The sequence below is a fragment of the Ranitomeya imitator genome, chromosome 4 (assembly GCF_032444005.1).
Source record: "Ranitomeya imitator isolate aRanImi1 chromosome 4, aRanImi1.pri, whole genome shotgun sequence".
In the NCBI taxonomy this organism is placed as follows: domain Eukaryota; kingdom Metazoa; phylum Chordata; class Amphibia; order Anura; family Dendrobatidae; genus Ranitomeya; species Ranitomeya imitator.
This window is the reverse complement of record NC_091285.1, coordinates 29,876,220-29,900,690: the sequence shown is the minus strand read 5'-3', so window position 1 is coordinate 29,900,690 and position 24,471 is coordinate 29,876,220. Positions and strand designations below refer to the sequence as shown.

The window sequence follows — 24,471 nt, the reverse complement described above, 5'->3', positions numbered from 1 at the left end:
TCACTTTTAGAGCCCTTTTTGAATATTGGCACCACATTTGCTATGCGCCAGTCCTGCGGAACAGACCCTGTCACTATAGAGTCCCTAAAAATAAGAAATAATGGTTTATCTATTACATTACTTAGTTCCCTTAGTACTCGTGGGTGTATGCCATCCGGACCCGGAGATTTATCTATTTTAATCTTATTTAGCCGGTTTCGCACCTCTTCTTGGGTTAGATTGGTGACCCTTAATATAGGGTTTTCATTGTTTCTTGGGATTTCACCTAGCATTTCATTTTCCACCGTGAATACCGTGGAGAAGAAGGTGTTTAATATGTTAGCTTTTTCCTCGTCATCTACAACCATTCTTTCCTCACTATTTTTTAAGGGGCCAACATTTTCAGTTTTTATTCTTTTACTATTGATATAGTTGAAGAACAGTTTGGGATTAGTTTTACTCTCCTTAGGTTAAGTATCTTTGAAATAAACTGGAGCAGAATAGGGTCTCAGTTTAACTTATCCTGTCATCGGTACACCAGGTGGTTCTGTTGTTTCAGCAGAGATTTAAAAAAAAAAAAGTATTTTCTATTCAGCTTCTGTTTTGCGACCCCCACAATGAAAACAAAAAGTGAGTATAAAACACTAACATAAAATAATACAGTACAATAACAGGGGACGGACAAACCCTTGTGTAAAAGGAGAGTTTTATTAAAGAGACCAAAGAGTTTAAAGCTTTTACTTTGCAAATCAGATATTTGCTTGTAAAGTCTTAGGGTGGGAGCCCTTTTATGTTGCAGCGGTCTCATTCATCATTGTCATCGGGTGTTTAGTATATTAGATGCCTGCTGCCTATAATGCATTGTCAGGTGTTTGATAATAGGCCTTAGAAGGGTGGGTGCGTTAAAGGGGGATTACGGCGGCCTCCGATAGAATAACATGTACTTCGTGTGACTCTGCTCAACTCTTGTCTTACATTATTTTTTATTTTTTTAGCTTTGCTACTTCATATATTTTTCTTATAAATTTGTATAAATGGGTCATTTCATATCTCGACCTTCAAAATCCGAGACCCTTCGGTGGTTCCAGAGTTGAGTTTGGGATTATTTTTATGGAGCACAGATTATGTAATTTGCAGTGAAGGAATTGTTTTGTCAATTAAAATAATTACGTACAGGATAGATGATAAATGTATGATCGATGGGATTAAGCACTAGCGATTCCGAGAACGGGGATGCCAAAAAGCGCTAGGGGACTGGAACACTAGTGCCCATGTGTGACCACCGCTCCTTTCACATCTATGGGTCAATGGTAGAGTTGGTGGGTCGATTCACATGACCCAATCCATCGGCCACGTCAACAATGTCTGGTAGCTGGAAAGGAGCCGTGAGAACTGCCTCTTATCTCCTCGAGAATGGGGGTCACAAAGACCGCTAGGTGACTGGAACACTAGTGCCCATGTGTGACCACCGCTTCTTTCACTTCTATGGGTCAATGATAGAGTTGGTGGGTCGATTCACATGACCCAATCCAACAATGTCTGGCAGCTGGAAGGGAGCCGTGAGAACTGCCTCTTATCTCCTCGAGAATGGGGGTCACAAAGACCGCTAGGTGACTGGAACACTAGTGCCCATGTGTGACCACCGCTCCTTTCACTTCTATGGGTCAATGGTAGATTTGGAGGGTCGATTCACATGACCCAATCCATCGGCCATGTCAACAATGTCTGGTAGCTGGAAAGGACCCATGAGAACCACCTCTTATCTCCTCGAGAATGGGGGTCACAAAGACCGCTAGGTGACTGAATAAGTAGTGCACATGTGTGACCACCGCTCCTGTCACTTCTATGGGTCAGTGGTAGAGTTGGTGGGTCGATTCACATGACCCAATCCATCGGCCATGTCAACAATGTCAACAATATGACTTCATTAACACACAGAACTTTGGGAACCCTGCTCTCTGGATTGCCGGACCACCAGCAATCATACAATTCTCACCTTTCCTATTGATAGATGATTGATGATGTATTAGTGGGGAAACCCCTCAAACATTTTTCTTTTTCATTTAATAATTATCATTGCTATGAATAATAATTTATTATTATTATTAATAATAATAATAATAAAGTAACAAAAAATAATATTTTCTGCGTTGTTGAATTAAAGGGATGACATTTTCCTTGACAATGAGCTTATCACAAAGGGCCTCCATTCTGGGACCACCAGTGATCAGCCGTAATCAGTAGTGAAACCTTGAAAAGAAGTGTTTAATTTTGCTGCAGCGCCCCCCACAGGGGAAATGAAGCATTACTCAACTCCTATTCAGTGGATGTCATATGGAATATGGAGCAAAGATCTGGAGATGCTCTGGAGGACTCAGCCCAACCGTGCAATACCACATTTCTCCAGTAGTGGCCCTCAGCCGATTAACCAACAGTTTCAGCTGCTGAACCGGCAGCGATCATGTGATCGCCAGTGTGCCGCCATTTTTGGTTTTGCACCTATTCCGGCAATATTACAGCACATCATCGACATTTCGTCTGACGTATGACTTCTACTGTCCCTCTCATCGCTGTGTACTCTGTGTGCATGTTTGTACTCTGCTTCTCCCGCTGTATCATCCACATTGAGCCTTTTCCCATTATTGTGCTTACGCTCCGGTTAATGCTTGCACACAGGCGGTCCACATGTTATGTAACCGGCACTGCGGATAAACATTGATTCCTGTCCCACTGAGAAGATAAGGGATTTTATTTTTTTTTCTGGATTTATGTGGGATGTGGCTTTAACTCCTTCATCGTTTTGCCGGGCCGACTCTGTAGTCACAAGGGGAGTCCGACTTAAAACTGTAGAAAGTGAGGTACTGGTCCTGATGGCCATGGTACCAGCATCTTGATCCCCCAATTGGTGCCTGAATTTATGGAAATGCGGCTAGTTTGGTAGGGTAGTATTATTTGGGTGCCTTTTGGCAAACGTTATCTAGGCACTATATGGCCAATAAACCAAAGTCCATATGGATCAGATTTTCTGCGGATATTTCTTCAGAAACTCCAGCCAGAAATCCACATATAAAGACTGAACTGTGCAGAATTTTGTAATTTTGGCACAAATTTGTTTTTAAATAGGACCTGTCACTTGCCATATGTAATTTTTTTTCCCCCCTGGTGTAAATGCCGCTGTTCTCCTGAATCCGGCGTTGTTTTTCTTTTGTTCCTGCGCCTCTCCGTTCTTGAGATATGGCCCCTTCTTTAAATGTAATCTCTTTAGCCAAAAGGGTGTGATCCTTAGTTCTTTTTTGTAGGTGTGCTCATGAGGATCACACCCCCTTGGCTAAGAAGACTAGATTTATACATGGGAAAGAAAAGGCTGTATTTAAGGAACGGAGAGGCGCAGGAGCAAAAGAAAAACATCGCCGGATTCAGGAGAACGGCGAGGATTTAACCGTTCTAGAGAGTCACGTCTTAGCACTCCGCACGGCAACTTTCCTCTGTTATACTTCCTGGAAATATTTAAATTGTTTGTTAAAAGTACCTTTTTTAAAGGGGGAATGTCCCTAAAGAGTATAACCGTCGCACCCAACCGGTAACACCAAATTGTCAGATTATTCATACTCTTCCAGGAAGAGCAACAGAGGAACAGCACAACAAAAAGTACTAAGAAAGGATGTTTTAGACTTTTAGATATCTGAGGAGGAACACATTTACTAAAATAAATACGACAGGAGCACGGACTGGTGATGCTCTTTAATATATAAAATATATAACATAGTGTTCTGGTTTAATGGAATTTGTGCTGAAAATTCCATTAGTCCTACATCTGTGAGATCAACCTGTGGCACTGGACTGTCTGATTTTCCAGATGTGGAGATGGAGAGAAATATGCATTTTGCCTAATGATTGCTGTGGCTTAACCACTTATGAATAAAATGAAAACATTTATTTAAAGAGGATCTGTCACTTGCCATAAATGTCATATTTTTTTAACCTTGTCTAAATGCCGCTGTTCTCCGGAATCCGGCGATGTTTTTCTTTTGTCCCTACGCCTCTCCATTCCAGAGATATGGCCTCCTCTTCCCTGCATATAAGTGTAGTATTTTTAAGCAAGTGGGCGTCGTCATCTAGAACACTATCATGGTGAAGAATTTGAGGGTGACGCCCACTTGGCTGACAAGTTTTATAATCAGGGAAGAAAGGGCCATATCTCAGGAACGGAGAGGCGCAGGAACAAAAGAGAAACATCGTCGGATTCAGGAAAACAGCGGCATTTATACCTGCCAAAAAAATACATATTTATGGCAAGGGACGTGTCTTATTTAAAGGGGGCTTCTATTATTGCGTAAATATGGTAAAATTGGTGTAAAATTGGCTCCACCATATTTACTAGTGAACCCTGTAAAATTTGCTTTATGGTGTAATGTGTACGAATGTGTTGTCTGGTGACATTAAACCATACATTTCAGACTTTAGTTGTTATGGGTTACAGTACACTGTTGCACATTGCACCATGATATATACCCACCAGAATAATGTGGGAGTGGCTAAATGTGTATCCCTGATGATGAGCCGAACTTCTGCTACTCTGGTGAGGGCAAACATTTTTTTTTTAAATCTGTCACCAGGCCAGAAGTGTCAAGTGTTTGCGCTTATTTCATTCCTAATGCTCCCCTCATTATTCAAAAATTTTTTTTTTTAAATCCGCCACACCGTTGCAGAGATATGAGCTATTTATTTGCCCACAGGATCCTCTGGGGCGTGTCTTTGCATAATTACCCTGTTAGTACCGCCCCCTTTTTAAGTCTACAAAAATGAGCACTAAATATAAAAGCTCATATCTCTGGAACCGTAAGGCGGATTTTGAAAAAACAAAAAACGCAATACTCAGGGGAGCGGCAGAAATAAAATAGGAGCAAAAGCTAGCCACTTTTGATCTGGTTACAGGTCCACTTTATGGAATTAACAGATTTAGCAAAACTGGGTTGGTCAGATATAGCAAAGCTGATTTTGTCATTTGCCGCATTTTTGGTGATTTTACATAGTCCGGCTGTATGCTTAAGCTACTAATGGGTTACATGACAGAATTGGGCTCTGCTATATCTATATTTCCCCATAATAACAAATATGCATTGTTTCTGAGCGCTGTTCTTTCTAAATTGAGCAACTATGGGACTAGTCATCTAGATTATGAGAGGAGATCTTCCAGGTGAAATCGTGGTCTTCAGATAATTACGATGATGTTACGTTGCTCTCCTCAGAAGGAACAGTCTCTCTGAGGTAGTCACTACGTCATTAGGCAGCCCTTAACCATAATTAGCTGACCTTTATCTTGTAAGGGGAAAGAGCGCAGCCATCTTATTTCTTCTGGTTTTGTATTTTCAGGAGTCCTCTGCCTTCCAGACAGTTTGAACCTCCATAGAGATCACCAAAGACCAAATAAACCAGGTGATGTACAGATGTTTAGCCAATCAGAACTGAGGACTATAGAGCAGTCTTTGCTTGCCACACGTGTGGGAAGTATTGCAGAGCTCAGTAAGTACCAGTATGTGAATATTCTTTCTTCCTCTCCCCTCCCCCCATGTCTTCCACTTCTTCATATTCCGTGGGAGACAGCCATGGTAACTACAATATATGCAAGCGTCAGTTCTTCTAGATACACTTGTTCTTTCGCGCAGTTTTTTGAAGGAACTCGGTAGGGAGGTTGTTCCAAACATCTTGGCAGGACTAACCACAGATCTTCTGCGGATGATACTTGTGTCTCTCCAGACAGCCTGGATGATGTTGAGATCAGGGCTCTGTGGTGGCCGTATCATCATTTCCAGGACTGCTTGTTCTTGGTGACATTGACCGTATGTTTGGGGTCATTGTCCTACTGCAATATAAATTTGGAGCCAATCAGAGGCCTCCCTGGTGGTATTACATGATGGATACGTATCTGCCTGTATTTCTGACCATTGAGGACACCATTAACGCTGATGAAATCCCCAACTCAGAAATTCAGCCCCAAATTTGCAGACACTCATTATTGTGCCGCTCCCAGCCCCTTGGAAACAAACTACTACAGCCAAATATTTCACATTTTTCAACTTGGCCTTAAAAGTAGGGTTTTTGGCAGCAATACTCTCATGAAGACCACTTGTGGCCAAACTTCTCTGAACACTAGATCGGTTAAGCTGGGCTCCACTGGTTGCTGCCATTTCTGAGTTGATGGCACTGCTGGACATCTGCTGATATCGAAGGGAAGTAAACACGTGTCTTTCATCTGCTGCACTAAGTTTCCTTGGCAGAACACTGCGTCTACGGTCCTCAATGTTGGCCATTTCTTAGTGTCCCGAATGCTGCGAAAAAAAAAGGAAGTGACTTATCCATCATGCAATACCATCAAGGAGGCGTCTGGCTCCAAATTTATTCTGCAGCAGGACAACGACCCCTAACAAACAGCCAATGCCATGAACTATCTTCAGTGTAGAGAAGAACAAGGAGTCCTGGAAGCGATGACATGAAGAGACAGAAGCGACATCCAAAAAAGATCTGTGGTTGGACCTCCAAGATGTTTGGAACAACCTCCCTCAAAAACTGTGTGAAAGTGACAAGTGCATAGAAAAACTGATGAAGGCAAAAGGCGGTCACCAAATATTGATTTGATATAGATTTCTCTTTTGTTCGTTCCCTTTGCATTTTCTTAATTGACAAAAATAAACTAATTATCACTTCTATTTTTTTAAAGCATTTATATATATATATATATATATATATATATATATATATCGCCTGTTACTTGCCGTGAATATTAATATTTATGGTGACCTGGTATAAATGCCGCTCTTCTCCTGAATCCGGCGTTGTTTTTCTTTTGTTCCTGCGCCTCTCCGTTCCTGAGATATGGCCCCTTTATATAAATAGCCAAGTGGGTGTTATCCTCAACACTTCTTTGTAGGTTAGGACCACACCCAGTTGCCTAAAAATTGACTACAATTATACGGAAGAGGAGGTCCTATCTCAGGAACAGAGAAGCACAAGAGCAAAAGAAAAACATCACCAGATTCAGGAGAACAGCGGCTATTAGAGCAGATAAAAATATTGCATATTTATGGCAAGTGACGGGTCACCTTCAAGTACAGGGCCTGAGGTAAGTATTTCAATTAGAAAAATTAGGATTATATTTGTGATGATAACTGCAGCATAAACTGAAATGCTACAGGTTTCCATCCGGAAGCAATGGCCTTCTGCGCTGCTATTTTCCCGACAACGTGTGAATGACAGGAAATGTAATTTATAATGCCACTACTACATTTTTCAGGGGCATTACGTTAGATATATTGGAGGGGACCTTAAGCACAAGACCTGAAGACACAGAGTAGAAATTAGTATTTTCCTACTTTTTCTGATTTAAATATTTACCTCAGGTCCTGTACTTAAAGAGCACCTTTCACTTATCCTAAATATGTCATTTTTTTGTTACCTGGTGTAAATGCCGCCGTTCTCCTGAATCCGGCGATGTTTTTCTTTTGTTCCTACGCCTCTCCTTTGCTGAGATATGGCCTCCTGTTCCCTGTATAAAATTAGTTTTAGCCAACCAGGTGTGGTCTTCAAGAAGAGAAAAGTTTAGAACCAACGCCCACTTGTCTAAGAAGGCGAAATTTATATAGCGGGAAGAGGAGGCCATATCTCAGGAACGGAGAATCGCAGGAACAAGAGAAAAACATCGCCAGATTCAGGAGAACAGCGGCGTTTACAACAGGTAACAAAATTACGTATTTACGGCAAGTGACAGATTTGTCCTCTTAATAAAAAATAAATTTGTAAAAAAAATTATAATATATATAATTATATTTGACGTACTTTAAAATGACTTTTTTTGCTAATTAGAGTTAAACCTATTTCATTTATTTTATTTTTTTCTATAACTTTACATCTGTCTTTTAATACATAAGTATATGCAGCGGGTACTTTGTATAGTAAATGCCATAAAATGCTTTAAAATAAGGAGTGAAATGGATTTGTAGAATTAAATTCACGCTTCCTTAAAGGGGCCGTTCACCTACATGTAACCTCATGTGGAACAAACAATATGTAGATGAATATATTCGTAGAATGTAGTTTCTTATATATCCGTCTTTTCACATTTTGGCATAATTTTGGACCCCTATTATATGAACATTGTGGAAAAACACATATTTCCTGTGTAACACCTGGTGTCTTCTGAACCGTCCAATACAATATATCCCTATTTTCCTTCAATGTTCCTTTAAATTTCACATTTCTGGGGTCTTGTGACTTCCAATAATCACCTATTATAGTTGTCCATTTTAAGGGAACCTACATCTGCTACTGGTATGGGTTGAGTAGAAAGTGGACACCCTAAGTACACAGGTAGGAGTAGGCTCAGACTTCAAAAGTGGTGGTAGGACCTTCACCATCCGACTTAGGGATCATTTACAAATGGTTTTAGGAAAATCAGTTTATTGTCCTTTGATACGTCATCATTACGATCTTCTCATTTCGGTCTGTGACATATCAGAAGATCATTTTGACCTCAATAACCTATGTACCAACTTCTCTGAATTCGGAGGACCACCCGCTCCAGATACCAGAAGTTATCTAGAATATTTTGTGGGCACAGGCTGACACAGAGGTGGGGGCGGCAACAGAGAAAAAAATTAAAATGGGACCCTCCTCTGTTACTGGTTAATATGGGAGGGTCCCCCTGGATAAAGGGGACAGGTTCTGGACTCCCGGAAGAGTTGGCAAGTCTCCTTGATTATCCTCAAGCCTGTGTTTCCTCCAGGTTTCTTTCGTTGTGCTTTGGCATCTAGAGGGGACAACAATTTGGCGGCGATAGGCATGGCCTTCAAGGGCTTTGGCACCAGATGATATGATATTTGTTTGATACTAGCCATAAAAAAGGGGGATCCATCCAACTTGGCCTAAAACTGGACCCCATAGCAAGTGTCAGTAGGTCGTCATGGGTTCAGTAAAATTATATCACGAAAGACATCTAACTGTACGATATTGGTGGAAATCTTAATTACAGCATGGCAAGTAACACCTTCACTGTGACCTTTAAAAATGGCTGCACCTAGCAGTTACAGCAGGTTGCCACAGAAACCAGAGCTATTATAGAAACTATAATACGATATTGTGACATAGCCGTCCTGGTCTCTGTGGTTAGTGACCCAGGTCAAGAGCTGAACTCTATCACGTATAGAACGGTATATAAAAAGGCATCAGTCAGTATTCAGATTTTAATTTTCATCAATATAATTTTTTTTCTATAAAAGAAACCTTAAAAAAGTCGACTTGTTAGGAAATTCTTAAGTTAATAGGATTCTTATATTTTGGTGGTGGAGAGCGCCATTACGAAGAGCGTCATCCTCTCTGGAGGACCTGTTCTGTCCTGCATTACACAGGATTTCAATAGAGGCTGTGTAATGCTTAGTTTCGCCTGTGGTGGCGCTGTTGAAAAACTGAATACTTGATTGATTTCCTCCCAGATGTGATCGCTACAGGTCCAGGACACCTTGTGATTAACTTAATGTCATGGTACACCTATAACGAATAAGGATGGTCCTAGGTGGAGAACCCTTTTAAGAAATCTATCAACTAGAGCTGAGGCCTTCGATTTGCTCCCCTGTATTCCCAGCCTGGCATCCTAAGTTCCTAAGATCTTACTAGGCCCCTTCATGTCCAGATTTCGGGAAGCGCAAAGCAGGTCATGAGTCTGACATCGTGTCAGACTTAGTAACTATTAACTAGGCCTCACATGACGAGGTGAGGCCTAGTAAGTGGCTTGGTTGCCGGGTGCAGAAGCCAAGAACGGTTGCCGTGGAGGATAGATGGTGGACCGGACTGGACTCCGGACCAGGGTTCATCTCTGCTAAGAATACGTAAAAATATAAGACTGGATGGGTCCGAGAGCTGAAAAGTTTCAGCTGAGTTTCCTTGACTTTTGGTTTCATGACTTCAGGGTGTCCCGTATCCTTGATTTCACAAGTAAAACAACGTTTCGCACATGATGATCTGAGTCAATGTTATTGAGAAAACACCATGCGAGCCCGCAGACCGGCACAAATGGATTGACTGGTAGAAAATCGGGTAAAAGGGCCCCTCTGTTGCTAACAATCATAGGATCTGTCCAATGGGTCGACCTCCAAAACAGCCTCGTAATCATGTGTAGATACGCGGTCAGGCCATTTATCATTTTCCCGGCCTCATCCGTTCATAGCACACTTTCCTTGGTCTAGCTGGTCTGTAGTGACCCCCGAGCTGGCAGGATTCCCTGCTGCACTCTTTGTTAGCAACTAAATAAAAAGCGTAAAGCGTGATTTCCATCGGGAACACGGGGAGCTCTATATGTTTTATGGCTTCTAGTTGGCGACTCATCAGAGCTAACCACGACAGATGCACATGTGGGGATTTCTTATGTGACTATGATGAATGGTGCACAACGTAATCTTCTATGCTCTGAAATACGAGAGTGGCTAGGGGGTGATTATTTTTGCAAAGTACTATACGTATGTTATTACAGAACAGTATTTATGTGCACCTCCAAACACATATGGCATACATTGTGTACACCTGCCCACACATAGCACACATTAGTCACATTTTGTATATCTGCACACACTTTATGTATACCTACACATGTATTACACACATTATATATACCTGTACACATATTACACACATTATGTACACACACTGCACACATTATATACACAAACTCACATATTATGTGTACATGAATACACATTACACACATTATGTACACCTGCACACATATTATGTGCACATACACACATATAATGTATACCTGAACACACATTACACACATTACGTACACATGCACACACATTATATACACTTGCACACATTACACACATTATATACACCTGAACACATATTATGCACACATGAACACATATTACACACATTATGTACACACATTATATACATTATGTACCCCAACACACATAGAATGTATACCTGAACACACATTACACACATTATGTACACCTACATACCTATTACATACATTATATACAACTGCACACACATTATATATACAGTACAGACCAAAAGTTTGGACACACCTTCTCATTTAAAGATTTTTCTGTATTTTCATGACTATGAAAATTGTACATTCACACTGAAGGCATCAAAACTATGAATTAACACATGTGGAATTATATACTTAACAAAAAAGTGTGAAACAACTGAAATTATGTCTTATATTCTAGGTTCTTCAAAGTAGCCACCTTTTGCTTTGATGACTGCTTTGCACACTCTTGGCACTCTCTTGATAAGCTTCAAGAGGTAGTCACCGGGAATGGTCTTCCAACAATCTTGAAGGAGTTCCCAGAGATGCTTCGCACTTGTTGGCCCTTTTGCCTTCACTCAGCTCACCCCAAACCATCTCGATTAGGTTCAGGTCTGGTGACTGTGGAGGCCAGGTCATCTGGCGTAGCACCCCATCACTCTACTTCTTGGTCAAATAGCCCTTACACAGCCTGGAATAGCATGCCGCTGCAAGATGCTGTGGTAGCCATGCTGGTTCAGGATGCCTTCAATTTTGAATAAATAACCTAACAGTGTCACCAGCAAAGCCCCCCCACACCATCACACCTCCTCCTCCATGCTTCACGGTGGGAACCAGGCATGTAGGGTCCATCCGTTCACCTTTTCTGCGTTGCACAAAGACACGGTGGTTGGAACCAAAGATCTCAAATTTGGACTCATCAGACCAAAGCACAGATTTCCACTGGTCTAATGTCCATTCCTTGTGTTCTTTAGCCCAAACAAGTCTCTTCTGCTTGTTGCCTGTTCTTAGCAGTGGTTTCCTAGCAGCTATTTTACCATGAAGGCCTGCTGCACAAAGTCTCCTCTTAACAGTTGTTGTAGAGATGTGTCTGCTGCTAGAACTCTGTGTGGCATTGACCTGGTCTCTAATCTGAGCTGCTGTTAACCTGCGATTTCTGAGGCTGGTGACTCGGATAAACTTATGCTCAGAAGCAGAGGTGACTCTTGGTCTTCCTTTCCGGGGGCGGTCCTCATGTGAGCCAGTTTCTTTGTAGCGCTTGATAGTTTTTGTCACTGCACTTGGGAACACTTTCAAAGTTTTCCCAATTTTTCGGACTGACTGACCTTCATTTCTTAAAGTAATGATGGCCACTCGTTTTTCTTTACTTAGCTTCTTTTTTCTTGCCATAATACAAATTCTAACAGTCTATTCAGTAGGACTATCAGCTGTGTATCCACCAGACTTTTGCTCTACACAACTGATGGCCCCAACCCCATTTATAAGACAAGAAATCCCACTTATTAAACCTGACAGGGCACACCTGTGAAGTGAAAACCATTCCCGGTGACTACCTCTTGAAGCTCATCAAGAGAATGCCAAGAGTGTGCAAAGCAGTCATCAAAGCAAAAGGTGGCTACTTTGAAGAACCTAGAATATAAGACATATTTTCAGTTGTTTCACACTTTTTTGTTAAGTATATAATTCCACATGTGTTACTTCATAGTTTTGATGACTTCAGTGTGAATGTACAATTTTTACAGTCATGAAAATACAGAAAAATCTTTAAATGAGAAGGTGTGTCCAAACTTTTGGTTTGTACTGTATACATCTATTGACTATACACATTAAACACATTCTGTACGCATGCACTCACATTACACACCTTGTGCACTTGCACACACATTAAACACATTATGTACACCTGAACACTCATTACACACATTTGGTACACTTTCATAAATACTATGTACATTTAAACACACACACACACACACACACACACACACACACACACACACTAAACAGAATTCATCACAATCTTTTATTAGTTTTTTTTATCTGTAGGCCACAAGGTATGAGACCCACATGTCCGAAATACCCCAAAATCCATACATACTGGTTTAATATCTTATTCCAAAACCACTGACATCAATATAGAATGACTCCAGAGGAGTAACCCAACACTCTTGGACCCCAGTTTATCATCCGGCCCCTAACTGCTAGGTGCCATTTTTGAAACTTGTGTCTTGTTATTTTAAGATGATTGAGCCCCCTAAATGTCCAGAGATCCAGGGGTGACTTCAACCTCTGTACCTCAGTCTTTTTCCAAAATCTTTAACATTCACTAATCTGAATTCATCAATTCAGATTAGTGAAATCTGACTCCCAGCTACCACATGCCATTTTAGATACTTGTGTATATTCGTATTGAAGAAGTGTGTGCCACCTAGGCCACCACGACCCAAGTGTGACTACTACCTCTGCACACATACAGTAGATCTTGTTCCCAACCATTGGACTTTAATATGGAGTTCTTGCTAGTTTGTAAATTAATTCTTGGGTCCCAGTGTCAAATTTGACCCCCTACCTAGCTGGTTTTGTTTGTAGTACTGGTATTTTCTCTTTTGGAAGAGGTTTAGGACCACTAAACCTTGAGGACACAGGTGTGACTCCTACCTCTGTATCCCTAGACCTTATTACAGAACCTTAGACATTATTATGGGGGTTTATTTCAAAGGTCCTTGGCCACAGGTGATGTCCTCCTATGTTGATGCAGATTGGGTCCTCTAGGCCACCAAGACCCCAGTTCCACTGCTACCTCTATATCCATAGTTTATCATGTTCTTGCTGCTTTTTCAAAGGCTTTATACTTGGCTTTGGTGCATGGCTTTTGGAAGGTTTGGTGTGGATTATGATGGTGATGGACTCATCGTTGAAGTTCAGTCCAAGATGGTTCTGTAGTGTTAAGGTCATTTTTTTCATGGCGTGCATTGTCATACGAAGGTTTTTCTCCTAAACTGTTGCCACAAATTAGTGCTTTACTTCACTTGGGTCACCGCTTGGCACTGTGTGTACTGACCTCAGGCTTATGTGGGCTGTTCTGTCTTGGAATCCTAATCCATGAAGCTCTTGATGATCAGTTGTGCTAACGTACACATAGCATTATACCATGGATCTAGGGTTTTCAGCTATATTTGTTGTCACCCAGCTTAAAAACATGCATACTAGTTGCCAACAATAAAATGTCCCCTGTACTTTCGGACAACTTGATGTCATTTGATAGGTGATGTGATAAAGAGGCAAACTGCAAATCAATTTATTTAAAAATTGTTGTCCTACCCCAAAAAATTACTTTAAAATGACAATCGTTATTTGTTTTTCTTCTGTCTAGCTGGCCGTCCACTGCCTGTTGTCAAATGTGCACCATCTCTAGCAGCAGAAATGCTAAGATGGATTACAAGAAGCGGGGAGGGTCTTTATTGTTCTACAGGAAGTGAGGGTGGTCATTACCTCTCTACAGGAAGAAGGGCAGGTCTTTGTCTCCCTAAAGGAAGTGGGGAGGGTCTTTGTCTCCTTACAGGAAATAGAGGTAGGTCTTTGTCTCTCTACAGGAAGTAGAGGTAGGTCTTTGTCTCTCTACAGGAAGTAAGGGCATGTCTTTGTCTCCTTACAGGAAGTGGGGTTGGGTCTTTGTCTCTACAGGAGGTAGGGGTAGGCCTTTGTCTACCTACAGGAATTGGGGGCATGTCTTCATCTCTACAGGAATTGGGGGTAGGTTATTGTCTCTACAAGAAATGGGTTGAGACTTAGGCTCTCCACTGGAATTCGAGGAGAGTTTTACGTCTCTTTAAATGAAATGGGGGCAAGTCTTTGTCTTGCAACAGGAATTGGGGGGGTCTTTTTATAGCAATTGGGGGAAAGTTTTTGTCTCTGTAGGAAGTAAGGGCATGTCATTGAGGTGTGTCTTTGTCTCTACAGGAAGTGTGTGTGTGTCTTTGTCTCTACAGGAAGTGGGTGTGTGTCTTTGTCTCTACAGGAAGTGTGTGTGTGTCTTTGTCTCTACAGGAAGTGGGTGTGTGTCTTTGTCTCTACAGGAAGTAGGGGGTGTTGTTTTCTCTACAGGAAGTGGAGGGTCTTTGTCTCTACAGGAAGGGGGGTGTCTTTTTGGCTACAGGAAGTGGGTGTGTGTCTTTGTCTCTACACGAAGTGGGTGTGTGTCTTTGTCTCTACAGGAAGTAGGTGTGTGTCTTTGTCTCTACAGGAAGTGGGTGTGTGTCTTTGTCTCTACAGGAAGTAGGGGGTGTTGTTTTCTCTACAGGAAGTGGAGGGTCTTTGTCTCTACAGGAAGTGGGGTGTCTTTTTGGCTACAGGATGTTGGTGCGTGTCTTTGTCTCTACAGGAAGTGGGTGTGTGTCTTTGTCTCTACAGGAAGTTGGTGCATGTCTTTTTCTCTACAGGACGTTGGGGTGTGTCTTTGTCTCTACAGGAAGTAGGGGGTGTTGTTTTCTCTACAGGAAGTGGAGGGTGTCTTTGTCTCTACAGGAAGGGGGTGTCTTTTTGTCTACAGGAAGTGGAGGGTGTCTTTGTCTCTACAGGAAGTGGGTGTGTGTCTTTGTCTCTACAGGAAGTGGGTGTGTGTCTTTGTCTCTACAGGAAGTGGAGGGTGTCTTTGTCTCTACATGAAGTGGGTGTGTGTCTTTGTCTCTACAGGAAGTGGGTGTGTGTCTTCGTCTCTACAGGAAGTGGAGGGTGTCTTTGTCTCTCTACAGGAAGTAGGATGGGTCTCTGTCTCACTAAGAAGTGAGGACAGGTCTTTGTCTCTCTACTCTTGCTCTCCTCTCCTATAGTGCTGGAAGATTGCTAATGAAGCCCTTTTAAAGCAAATGAATGGCAAGAAAATTATAGGGAGGGTTGGATTTGAGAGAATTTTAAGCCACATTTGATTGATATAGACTCCTCAAAATTTGGGACTTTTAAGCCCTATTCAGAAATTTACAAAAATAACCACTTTTGGTGCAAATGTACATAATTTAACCCATTCTGGTTTGGTTTGTTGGATTGTCCCCCAAAATTGGGTCTTTTGATGTGTGAAATATACTGAACTGATCGTCTCATGATAGACAACCTCTTTAATATGAGATCAGCTGATCACAAGCACTTGTTAGCCTCATATCGAGAGTGAAGGTTCCCCGCTCTGCTATATAATATATAACGTGTGTATATGATGGAATTACTATACATTGAATTCAATAATACCTTCGGTTCCCCGGAGGCGAGCCCTGCTGTAATATCTGCCACGCTTCAGTATCAATATGAGGAAAGAGATATTGGAGGAATTGTACAATCCGGAGCTGTGCTGTGATCTCTGCAGTTACACGTCGTTTCATCTGCTGTAAAATCAGAGCTGCCTCCTTCCGACATCACAAAATGGCTCTGTGATTGACCATGATCAGAATCCTGCCGCAGCGTCGCCTCTCAAAATAACTTGTGTGTGACAAGAGCTGTCAGGGTATTGACTGTGGTATCAGGAACATCAAATTGGGAACATTCCCCTGCACATCTGTCATTACCAGGAAAGAAAGGCACAGGCTGAATAATGGCACGTCTGCCCAAGATGTGAAATCTATTACAGCCCCACACTCCATAGAAATGGCCGACAATGTGTCATTCTGGATGCCGCACTATTATATCAATGTATTACAGAATATCTATCTATTATCTATTTATTTATCTATCTATTATCTATCATCTATTATCTATCTATTATCTGTTATCTATCTATCATCTATCTATCTATCTATCTATCTATCTATCTATAATCTTTTATCTATCTATCATCTATCATCTATTTATCATCTATCTATTATCTATCTATCATCTATTATCTATCTAGCATCTTTATATTATCTATCTATTAGCTATTTATCTATAATCTATTATCTATATATCTATCTATCTATTATCTATTTATTATCTGTCTATTATCTATGTATTATCTATTTATCTGCTATCTATAGATCTATTATCTATCTATCTATCATCTATCTATTATTTATCTACATATCTATCATCTAACTATTATCTATCCATTATCTATCTATTATCTATCTATCTATTATCTATATATCAATTATCTATCTATCATCTATCTATTATCTATCTATTATCTATTTATCATCTATCTATTATCTATCTATTTATGATTTATTATCTATCTATCTATCTATCTATCTATCTATCTATCTCTCTTGTCTGTCTATCTATCATTTATCATCTATCTATCTTTTATCTGTCTGTCTATCTATCTATCCATCCATTCCATTTCTACCTATTCTTTCTCCATTCTTCGGCACGTCAGTACCTATATGTACCATATATTCATATAGACTGGATGTTTTTCCGTATCGGGTCGATTCACCTGGCAGTATTGTATGACTGGGCCATTACAGACCCTCCTAAGCTTTACATGCCCCCTTAGATGCCCAGCACGGTCTATAGAAAACATCATCCTGGAGAATCTAAGGTCCGCTCAGTGTTTTATCAGCGATTTCTGGCCCAAACCCATGCAGAGGTGATACTCCTGTATGCTCTTTCTATAACCCTTGGGTTCATTCTTAAGCCCTTTTTTTTTTGCAAAAGCAGATAGGGAAGTCCTACACAGGTTGTCACTAATCACTTGATAATTGATTGGCACCAGTTAGTGCTGGACCCCTATCCCCCCATATCTTCCAGGACCCATAGTCTGCCCCTGTTATATGTACACTCTCGAATCTACTCCTACATTTGCAGCTATTTTCCGCCAGGATCGCAGCCGCTGTGAGCAGACGTCTCTGTGTTCTTATTTCTGCACACAATCCTTCATCAGATGTGACTTCTCCAGCTTTCCCCCCGCTCCCGTGGATCTGGTATCTTGCTCAATACTGCAGAGATTGCTGGCGGAATCTCATTTCTCGTCTGCAGAAATCCAGGCACGTACGCTCGCTGGTCCTGCTGGGGGGATGCGAGGTTGCGGCTGCATCACAGCCGAATATTGAATTACAGGGCGCATACACAGTTACACCTACTTTCAATAAAATGCGTGGGAGGCCACTGGGTTTATATCAGAAGGAAATGATTCTTCCCCAAAGGATAGACACAACAAAATCAATGGATATTTCCCCTTTGAGACCTCTACAATGTCCATCATATTCCAGAAAGACCTCAAAACCTGAATGTTACTCTACCCTGCTATATTGTCCCCATTTGCAAAATTATATTTTTTTTTCCTGGAATGGCACATTACAGGAAAAAAGAATTCTTCCAGGAAAGAAGAGGTGAAAAAAAATCTATATTTCATCCTGGAAGATATTTCAATTTAATGGCATTACCTCGGTCTTCGGTTAGGAAGGGGGCGTCAATCTGTCCCTGGAACTGGGACCCTAATTATCCCTGTCCCAGGGGTACTCTTAATGGTAGAAAGGCCTGAGTCTCCATCCTTACTATGCTCCTGTTAATGTCCTAAGCTGTCCCCTCCCTCAGGAGGCCGGGGTAATCTAAACACGTAAGACAAACAGGGATAACAAGAAGCAACTTGCGTACAAGAACACTCACCAAGGGTAGAGAGAAATAAAGGGAAGGATAGGAAGGTACAAAGCAAAACACACAACAATCTCCAGCAGCAACTACGAACTCCAGCTTCAGCACACCAACTCCAGCAAGCCAGGAAGTAAACTTTCACTAGCAAGGATGAGAAGGTCTGGCCAGGTTTTATAGAGAGAGGAAATGAGCAGATCAGGAGCAGCTGTGAAATGGAGCTGCATGTCTCTACCCAACATACAAAGGGTCGTTAACCTCTTCAGTGCCAAAGAAAACAAATTAATATGAGGAACAAGACACAGGCTAAACGGAAGACCTGCTATTCCCAATAGGTAATGATCGCCTGACCCCAGATCTCCCGGGAGGATGTGACACACTTGTGACACTACCTTGGAAAAATAACATATCACATTGTGCCTAGACCAAGTTCAAAGGGGGCAGTGCTTCACACAGAGATTAAAACACCAATGAGATCATTCCTGTGTAATTTCCCCACCCCTGCGGATCATTTACTCAGCATAAAATAAGTTGTCAGTTTTCCTAAAGTGTTCCTTTAAGAAGTTTCTTACTACGCAAGCTTTCCCTTAATGACTCTTATTAACTGTTGAAGAATTTTGTGAATAGTGAGTGCAGCTCTGGGGTATAATACAGGATGTAACTCAGGATCAGTAATGTAATGTATGTACACAGTGACTGCACCAGCAGAATAGTGAGTGCAGCTCTGGAGTATAATACAGGATGTAACTCAGGATCAGTAATGTATGTACACAGTGACTGCACCAGCAGAATAGTGAGTGCAGCTCTGGAGTATAATACAGGATGTAACTCAGGATCAGTAATGTATGTACACAGTGACTGCACCAGCAGAATAGTGAGTGCAGCTCTGGAGTATAATACAGGATGTAACTCAGGATCAGTAATGTAATGTATGTACACAGTGACTGCACCAGCAGAATAGTGAGTGCAGCTCTGGAGTATAATACAGGATGTAACTCAGGATCAGTAATGTAATGTATGTACACAGTGACTGCACCAGCAGAATAGTGAGTGCAGCTCTGGAATATAATACAGGATATAACTCAGGATCACTACAGGATAAGTGATGCAATAAGTTGCTCAACTTGTTATGTAGAGAATGTTCGTATTTATAAAATTATATTCAAGATAGACTGGCACTTTAAGCCCCAAAGATTTGACAATAGCTTTAATTTCTAATGTAAGTTTATTATTTATTAATTATTTATGTTTTGCTGTTTGCCCCTTTTCGGGCTGTTAATTAATTGCTAACATACATCCCTCTGGATAGGAATCAGTTAATTGTGTGCTGTGCAGTATGGCACAGAGTGCTTTTCGGCATCATCTGGGCGCTCTCCTGGGCACAGCTTGTTTATTGCCTGTTTTTGTTTGTTTTTGAGGCTTTTTTTAGTCGACTCCAGCCCTATGCTTTATGCATCATCCTCCCACTTTGAATCGCTGCCTGTTCTGACATTCTCTGCAACACAAAATAAACTTTGGAGACCGCTCTCACATCAGGCATCTCGTGGATTCCTTTCATGGGCTTGTACATTGGACTGTCCACTAGTTTATAACATCTGTTTTATTCCTCCGCTAACTTATCTTTTATGCATATTTTGTTTTGAGCTCACAGTTTGTTGGTTTCCTAAATAAAAAGTTATTCAAAAAAGAAAAAGTTTTACTTTTTTTTTAGGTACTTTTGATGATCTACGATATTCATTCATCTGGTCTTTAATATGTGCTGGGTTTGCTTTGTAGATACATATAAGACTAAAGCATAACTGTAAGAGGTTTTCCACAAAATGCTATTTGTTTCCAATTCACAGGATAGACGATCGATGCCTGATTGCTTGAGACCCCACTCTTAAAACAAGGGTCCTGAGTGTTACACACCTGTCTGATTGTCCTGGGCTCTGCTTCCTTCACCTCGGTCTGCTGCTCTCTGTTGTGCTCCACGACAGTCTTTGCAAGTTGTCCGGAGTGGCTCAATGACAACATGTCCATGATCCTATTTATGGCCCATAAGACACACACCTATGTCTTAAGATTGAGATTCAAGACTTTAGTTTTGTGTACTCCACCTTCCACTTGATTCATTCCCTGCTGACTTCCGCTTCATCCATCCTGCTGCTCCTAAAATTCCTGGGAGTGCCACGTCCTTCCTTCCCTCTTGCCATCCTGCCAGCTGCACTAAATCCCTGTGGTCTGTGTACCCACCTGTACCTGGGGCTTAGTGAGTCTACTTTACTAGGTGAGCCTTACACTGAGCCTCACTACAAGGAGAGAGTGAATGGAACAATATGGTTGCGCATGCGCAATATGAGTCCTTTCAATATATGTAGAGTTACTGAAGAGGTGAGTATTGTTCTTGGTTGTGGTGGACACCAGCGATCACCAAAATTAAGAGTCCAAAGCCTCTGTTCAGCCTCACTGCACGGAGAGACCGAATGGAGCAATATAGTTGCGCATGCACACTTATGGAATAGTTGAGCATTATACTTGACTGCAACGCGCATGCTCCATTCAGTCGTAAATCTCAGAGAAGAGGTCCGGGGACTGTGTACCTATCCAGATATGGGATTTAGTGGGTCTACTTTACTAGGTGAGCCTCACGCTGAGCCACTGTTCAGTCTCACTTCAGGGAGAGAGTAAATGGAGCAATATGGTTGCGCATGCGCACTTATGGAACAGTTGAGTGTAAAGCACATGCTCCATTCAGTCGTAAACCTCACAGAAGAGGTATGGTTTGGTTGCGCATGTGCACTTATGGAACAGTTGAGCATTATAGTTGACTGCAACACGCATGCTCCATTCAGTCGTAAACCTCAGGGAAGAGGTCCGGGGACTGTGTACCTACCCGGACCTGGGACTTAGTAGGTCAACTTTACTAGGTGAGCCTCACGCTGAGCCACTGTTCAGTCTCACTTCAGGGAGAGAGTGAATGGAGCAATATGGTTTTGCATGTGCACTTATGGAACAGTTGAGTGTAAAGTGCATGCTCCATTCAGTCGTAAACCTTACAGAAGAGGTATGGGGACTGTGTACCCAACTGAACCCGCATCTTAGTGGGTCTACTTTACTAGGTGAGCCTTATGCTGAGCCACCAACATTGGGGAACATTGCGTACATCCAACATAGGGGGACAATCCGTACATCCAACATGGGAGGACAATGCATACATCCAACATAGGAGGACAATGCATACATCCAACATGGAAGGACAATGCATACATCCAACATGGGAGGACAATAGGGGGACAATGCGTACATCCAACATGGGAGGATAATGTTAACATCCAACATGGGAGGACAATGCATACGTCCAACATGGGAGGACAATGCAAACGTCCAACATGGGAGGACAATGCATACATCCAACATAGGGGGAAAATGTGTACATCCAACATGGGAGGACAATGCATACATCCAAATGGGGGGACAATGTGTGCATCCAACATGGGAAGAATAAGCACAGGAGAAGACAAGAATAAAGGGATCTGTGCCTCGTCTCAAGCATTAATAGGAAGAACATTCAGAATCAAAATCCCATTTGTATTCTTTTACATAGGTGGAGCCGCTGGTGGACTAATCTTCTTTCGAGATGTTACATGCTCGCGGGGTGTGTCATGTTTACTCCAGTGATCGCCACACTTGTTCCTTTATATCTCATAACCCATGAATAATGACATGAAGCTGATTGCAGCCATATGTTAGATATTGCACTCTCCACTAAATATTTTGAGATAGCAGCTTGAGGAACACGTCCGCTATAAATCAACTGATTTATCACTTGCATGGTGATCTGCTGGTTTTTTTTTGGAAGACTATGATGCTTTGTATTTTTGGCACTGTCAGTGACTGCCATATGTTATCCTCCAAAGTTAAAAAAAATATCCATTTGCAGTGGATTACATTTCCACAACTCAAATGTCTTGAGCTGTATACAGTTAGAGGCTAAAATCAGAAGAAACCCCTATTATTACAAGGAAACCATCAGCAAGCAGGCTAGCTATTTGGTTGACAGAGCTAACATTCTTACTACTCCTCTGTATTTAATACTTTGAGAGCACATGGGTGGGTAAGCTTTTCTTAACGGATTGTGGGTGTCATTACTTTTTTAAGCAATGGTCTCATTTAGAAACCCCATTAATGAATTTTGAGGATATACCCTGCTCATGCCCATTCATTTCATGGACCGCTGATGCCAATGGCCACTGTGTAATACTTAATTTCTCCTGTGGTGGCGCTGTCCACTATAGACACTAGCCAATGTAATGGATGTCAACTTATGACAAAGATAGCACTTGTTGCGGTAGGTTTTAACTGTTTTGGACAATCTTTTTTTTATTAGATATGTCCTCCAATAACTAGCTGTTTGCGTGAGTCCCACTGCTTTGTCATCATATCATCACCAGGCGATCCAAAGCTCAATAATACTTGCACCTTAGTGCTGACAGATTCTGCACTCACTTTAATAGCTCAAATTGTACTTATGAGGCAATTTATTTTAATGAATTAATTAGCTCCACATGCCAATTAGGAAACTACACACACCTTTGTGCACTTAGAGTACTAGGAAGAGAGGCATAAATCTGTCAACAGTAAGTAATCTGATTTTGTACAGTTTCCTGGCATCAGTAGAGTTTTCTTTGCGTAAATGAGGAGTATTCGATATGTCCCCTAACTACTAGTGGATTGGGTGAGTCCCACTGCTTTGTCTTCCTGTCATAGGCAGATGACCCTATATGCGATACTTGCGCCTTAGTGCTGACCGCTTCTGAAATCCATTGAATAACTCAAAATATCCCTATGATGTATTCATTTTGGCTAGTCAGATCCACACACCAATTAGAAAAGTTCACCTTTGTGTACTTAGAGTATTAAGAAGAGAGTTAAATAATAGATCTATCAACAGGAGCTAATCTCATTTTGGACAATTTCCTGGTATCAATAGGGTTTAAAAAAAAGTAGAGACCATATGATTAGTGTAAATACTTTAGAGATACTTTACATATATTGACTTTTTTTAAACACAGGTGGAGTATCAGTTTAAAGTATAGCCACTTTATGTTTTGTATTGGGGAGTTACTTAATGTGTAGTTCCTCAATGCAATGGGGGTTTTTTTACATGTAGATTTTTTTTTGGGTAATAGAGACTGGCATGGGGAAGTCAATAGGAATACTCAGGATTGATTGGGGTCCACTCAAAAATGGATTTGCCATGTGACTTGGTTCCATTATCACCCAAAGCCATGACGGTAGTGTTAGCCAAGTAGACTGTATACAGTAAGGCTCTCATGTATGCGAACCATATGTTACTCAGCTACTTTCGAACCCACAACTTCCTTAAGCAAATGTAAAAAAGTACTGCAGAACCACAACAGTCACCGAGGAGAAGGCGTTTATGCGGTGTTCTTATCATCTGTAATGCGGATTTTGGGGTTACTTGGGGTTGCCTTCCATCTGTTCCTCTGCTTTGCGTTAAAAGTTGAGAAATGTGTCTCTGGGGAATATGTCTGAACACTAAATTCTGGATCTGCCTTCAGTAAATAAAAGGGGTTATGATAAATATCGTAAATACTTCAAGTTTTATTTCAAGGGAATTTTCACTAAATGATACGAGCTTTTCAGTTCCCTGTATGATCTGAACAGAGGGCACACCAGATGGTCAACAGTACAGTAATGAACATTTCCCCTTGAAATAAAAATTCCAAAAATGAAAAATCCTCAAAGGAAGTGCCCTATCTGAGTAAGCTCCACCCTAAAGGAGTTGCTCTTGATGATCAACAGATCACTGAAGTGTTCAAAAGCTTAAACTAAATTAGGGACTGTTTCTGTTCATTTTTCTCCTACTGTTTCTTACCATATTTTCTTTTCGAGTGCCAATAAGTATTTCCCTGTGAAATAAAAATCCAAAAATGAAAAGTTCTCAAAGATGCTGTCGTATCTAGCAGGGCAAGTTCTGTCCTAAAGTAGGATCCATAGATGAATCTGATCAGTGTTGGGTTCAGCAACTGAGACCACGTGAAGGACCTTTACTTATCTCCTAGTGTTGTACGATTTCTTCCGAAGTGCCATTGAGAATGACCTCCTGAGATAAAATTCCTAAA

At 41.3% G+C, this 24,471-nt stretch overlaps 1 protein-coding gene across 2 annotated transcripts in view; it reads left to right on the top strand.

Moving 5' to 3' along the window:
* The window catches only part of ABTB3 (ankyrin repeat and BTB domain containing 3), a 202,861-nt gene that overhangs the window by 109,379 nt on the left and 69,011 nt on the right, over positions 1 to 24,471 (top strand). Inside the window, exon 2 of one of the 2 annotated variants that reach the window (XM_069763449.1) lies at positions 5,353 to 5,502. The exons of the other annotated variant lie outside the window; for it this stretch is intronic. Within the exon in view, the coding sequence (XP_069619550.1) occupies positions 5,353 to 5,502 (150 nt within the window). The remainder of the gene's footprint in view (positions 1 to 5,352; positions 5,503 to 24,471) is intronic. 2 annotated transcript variants of the gene reach the window in all.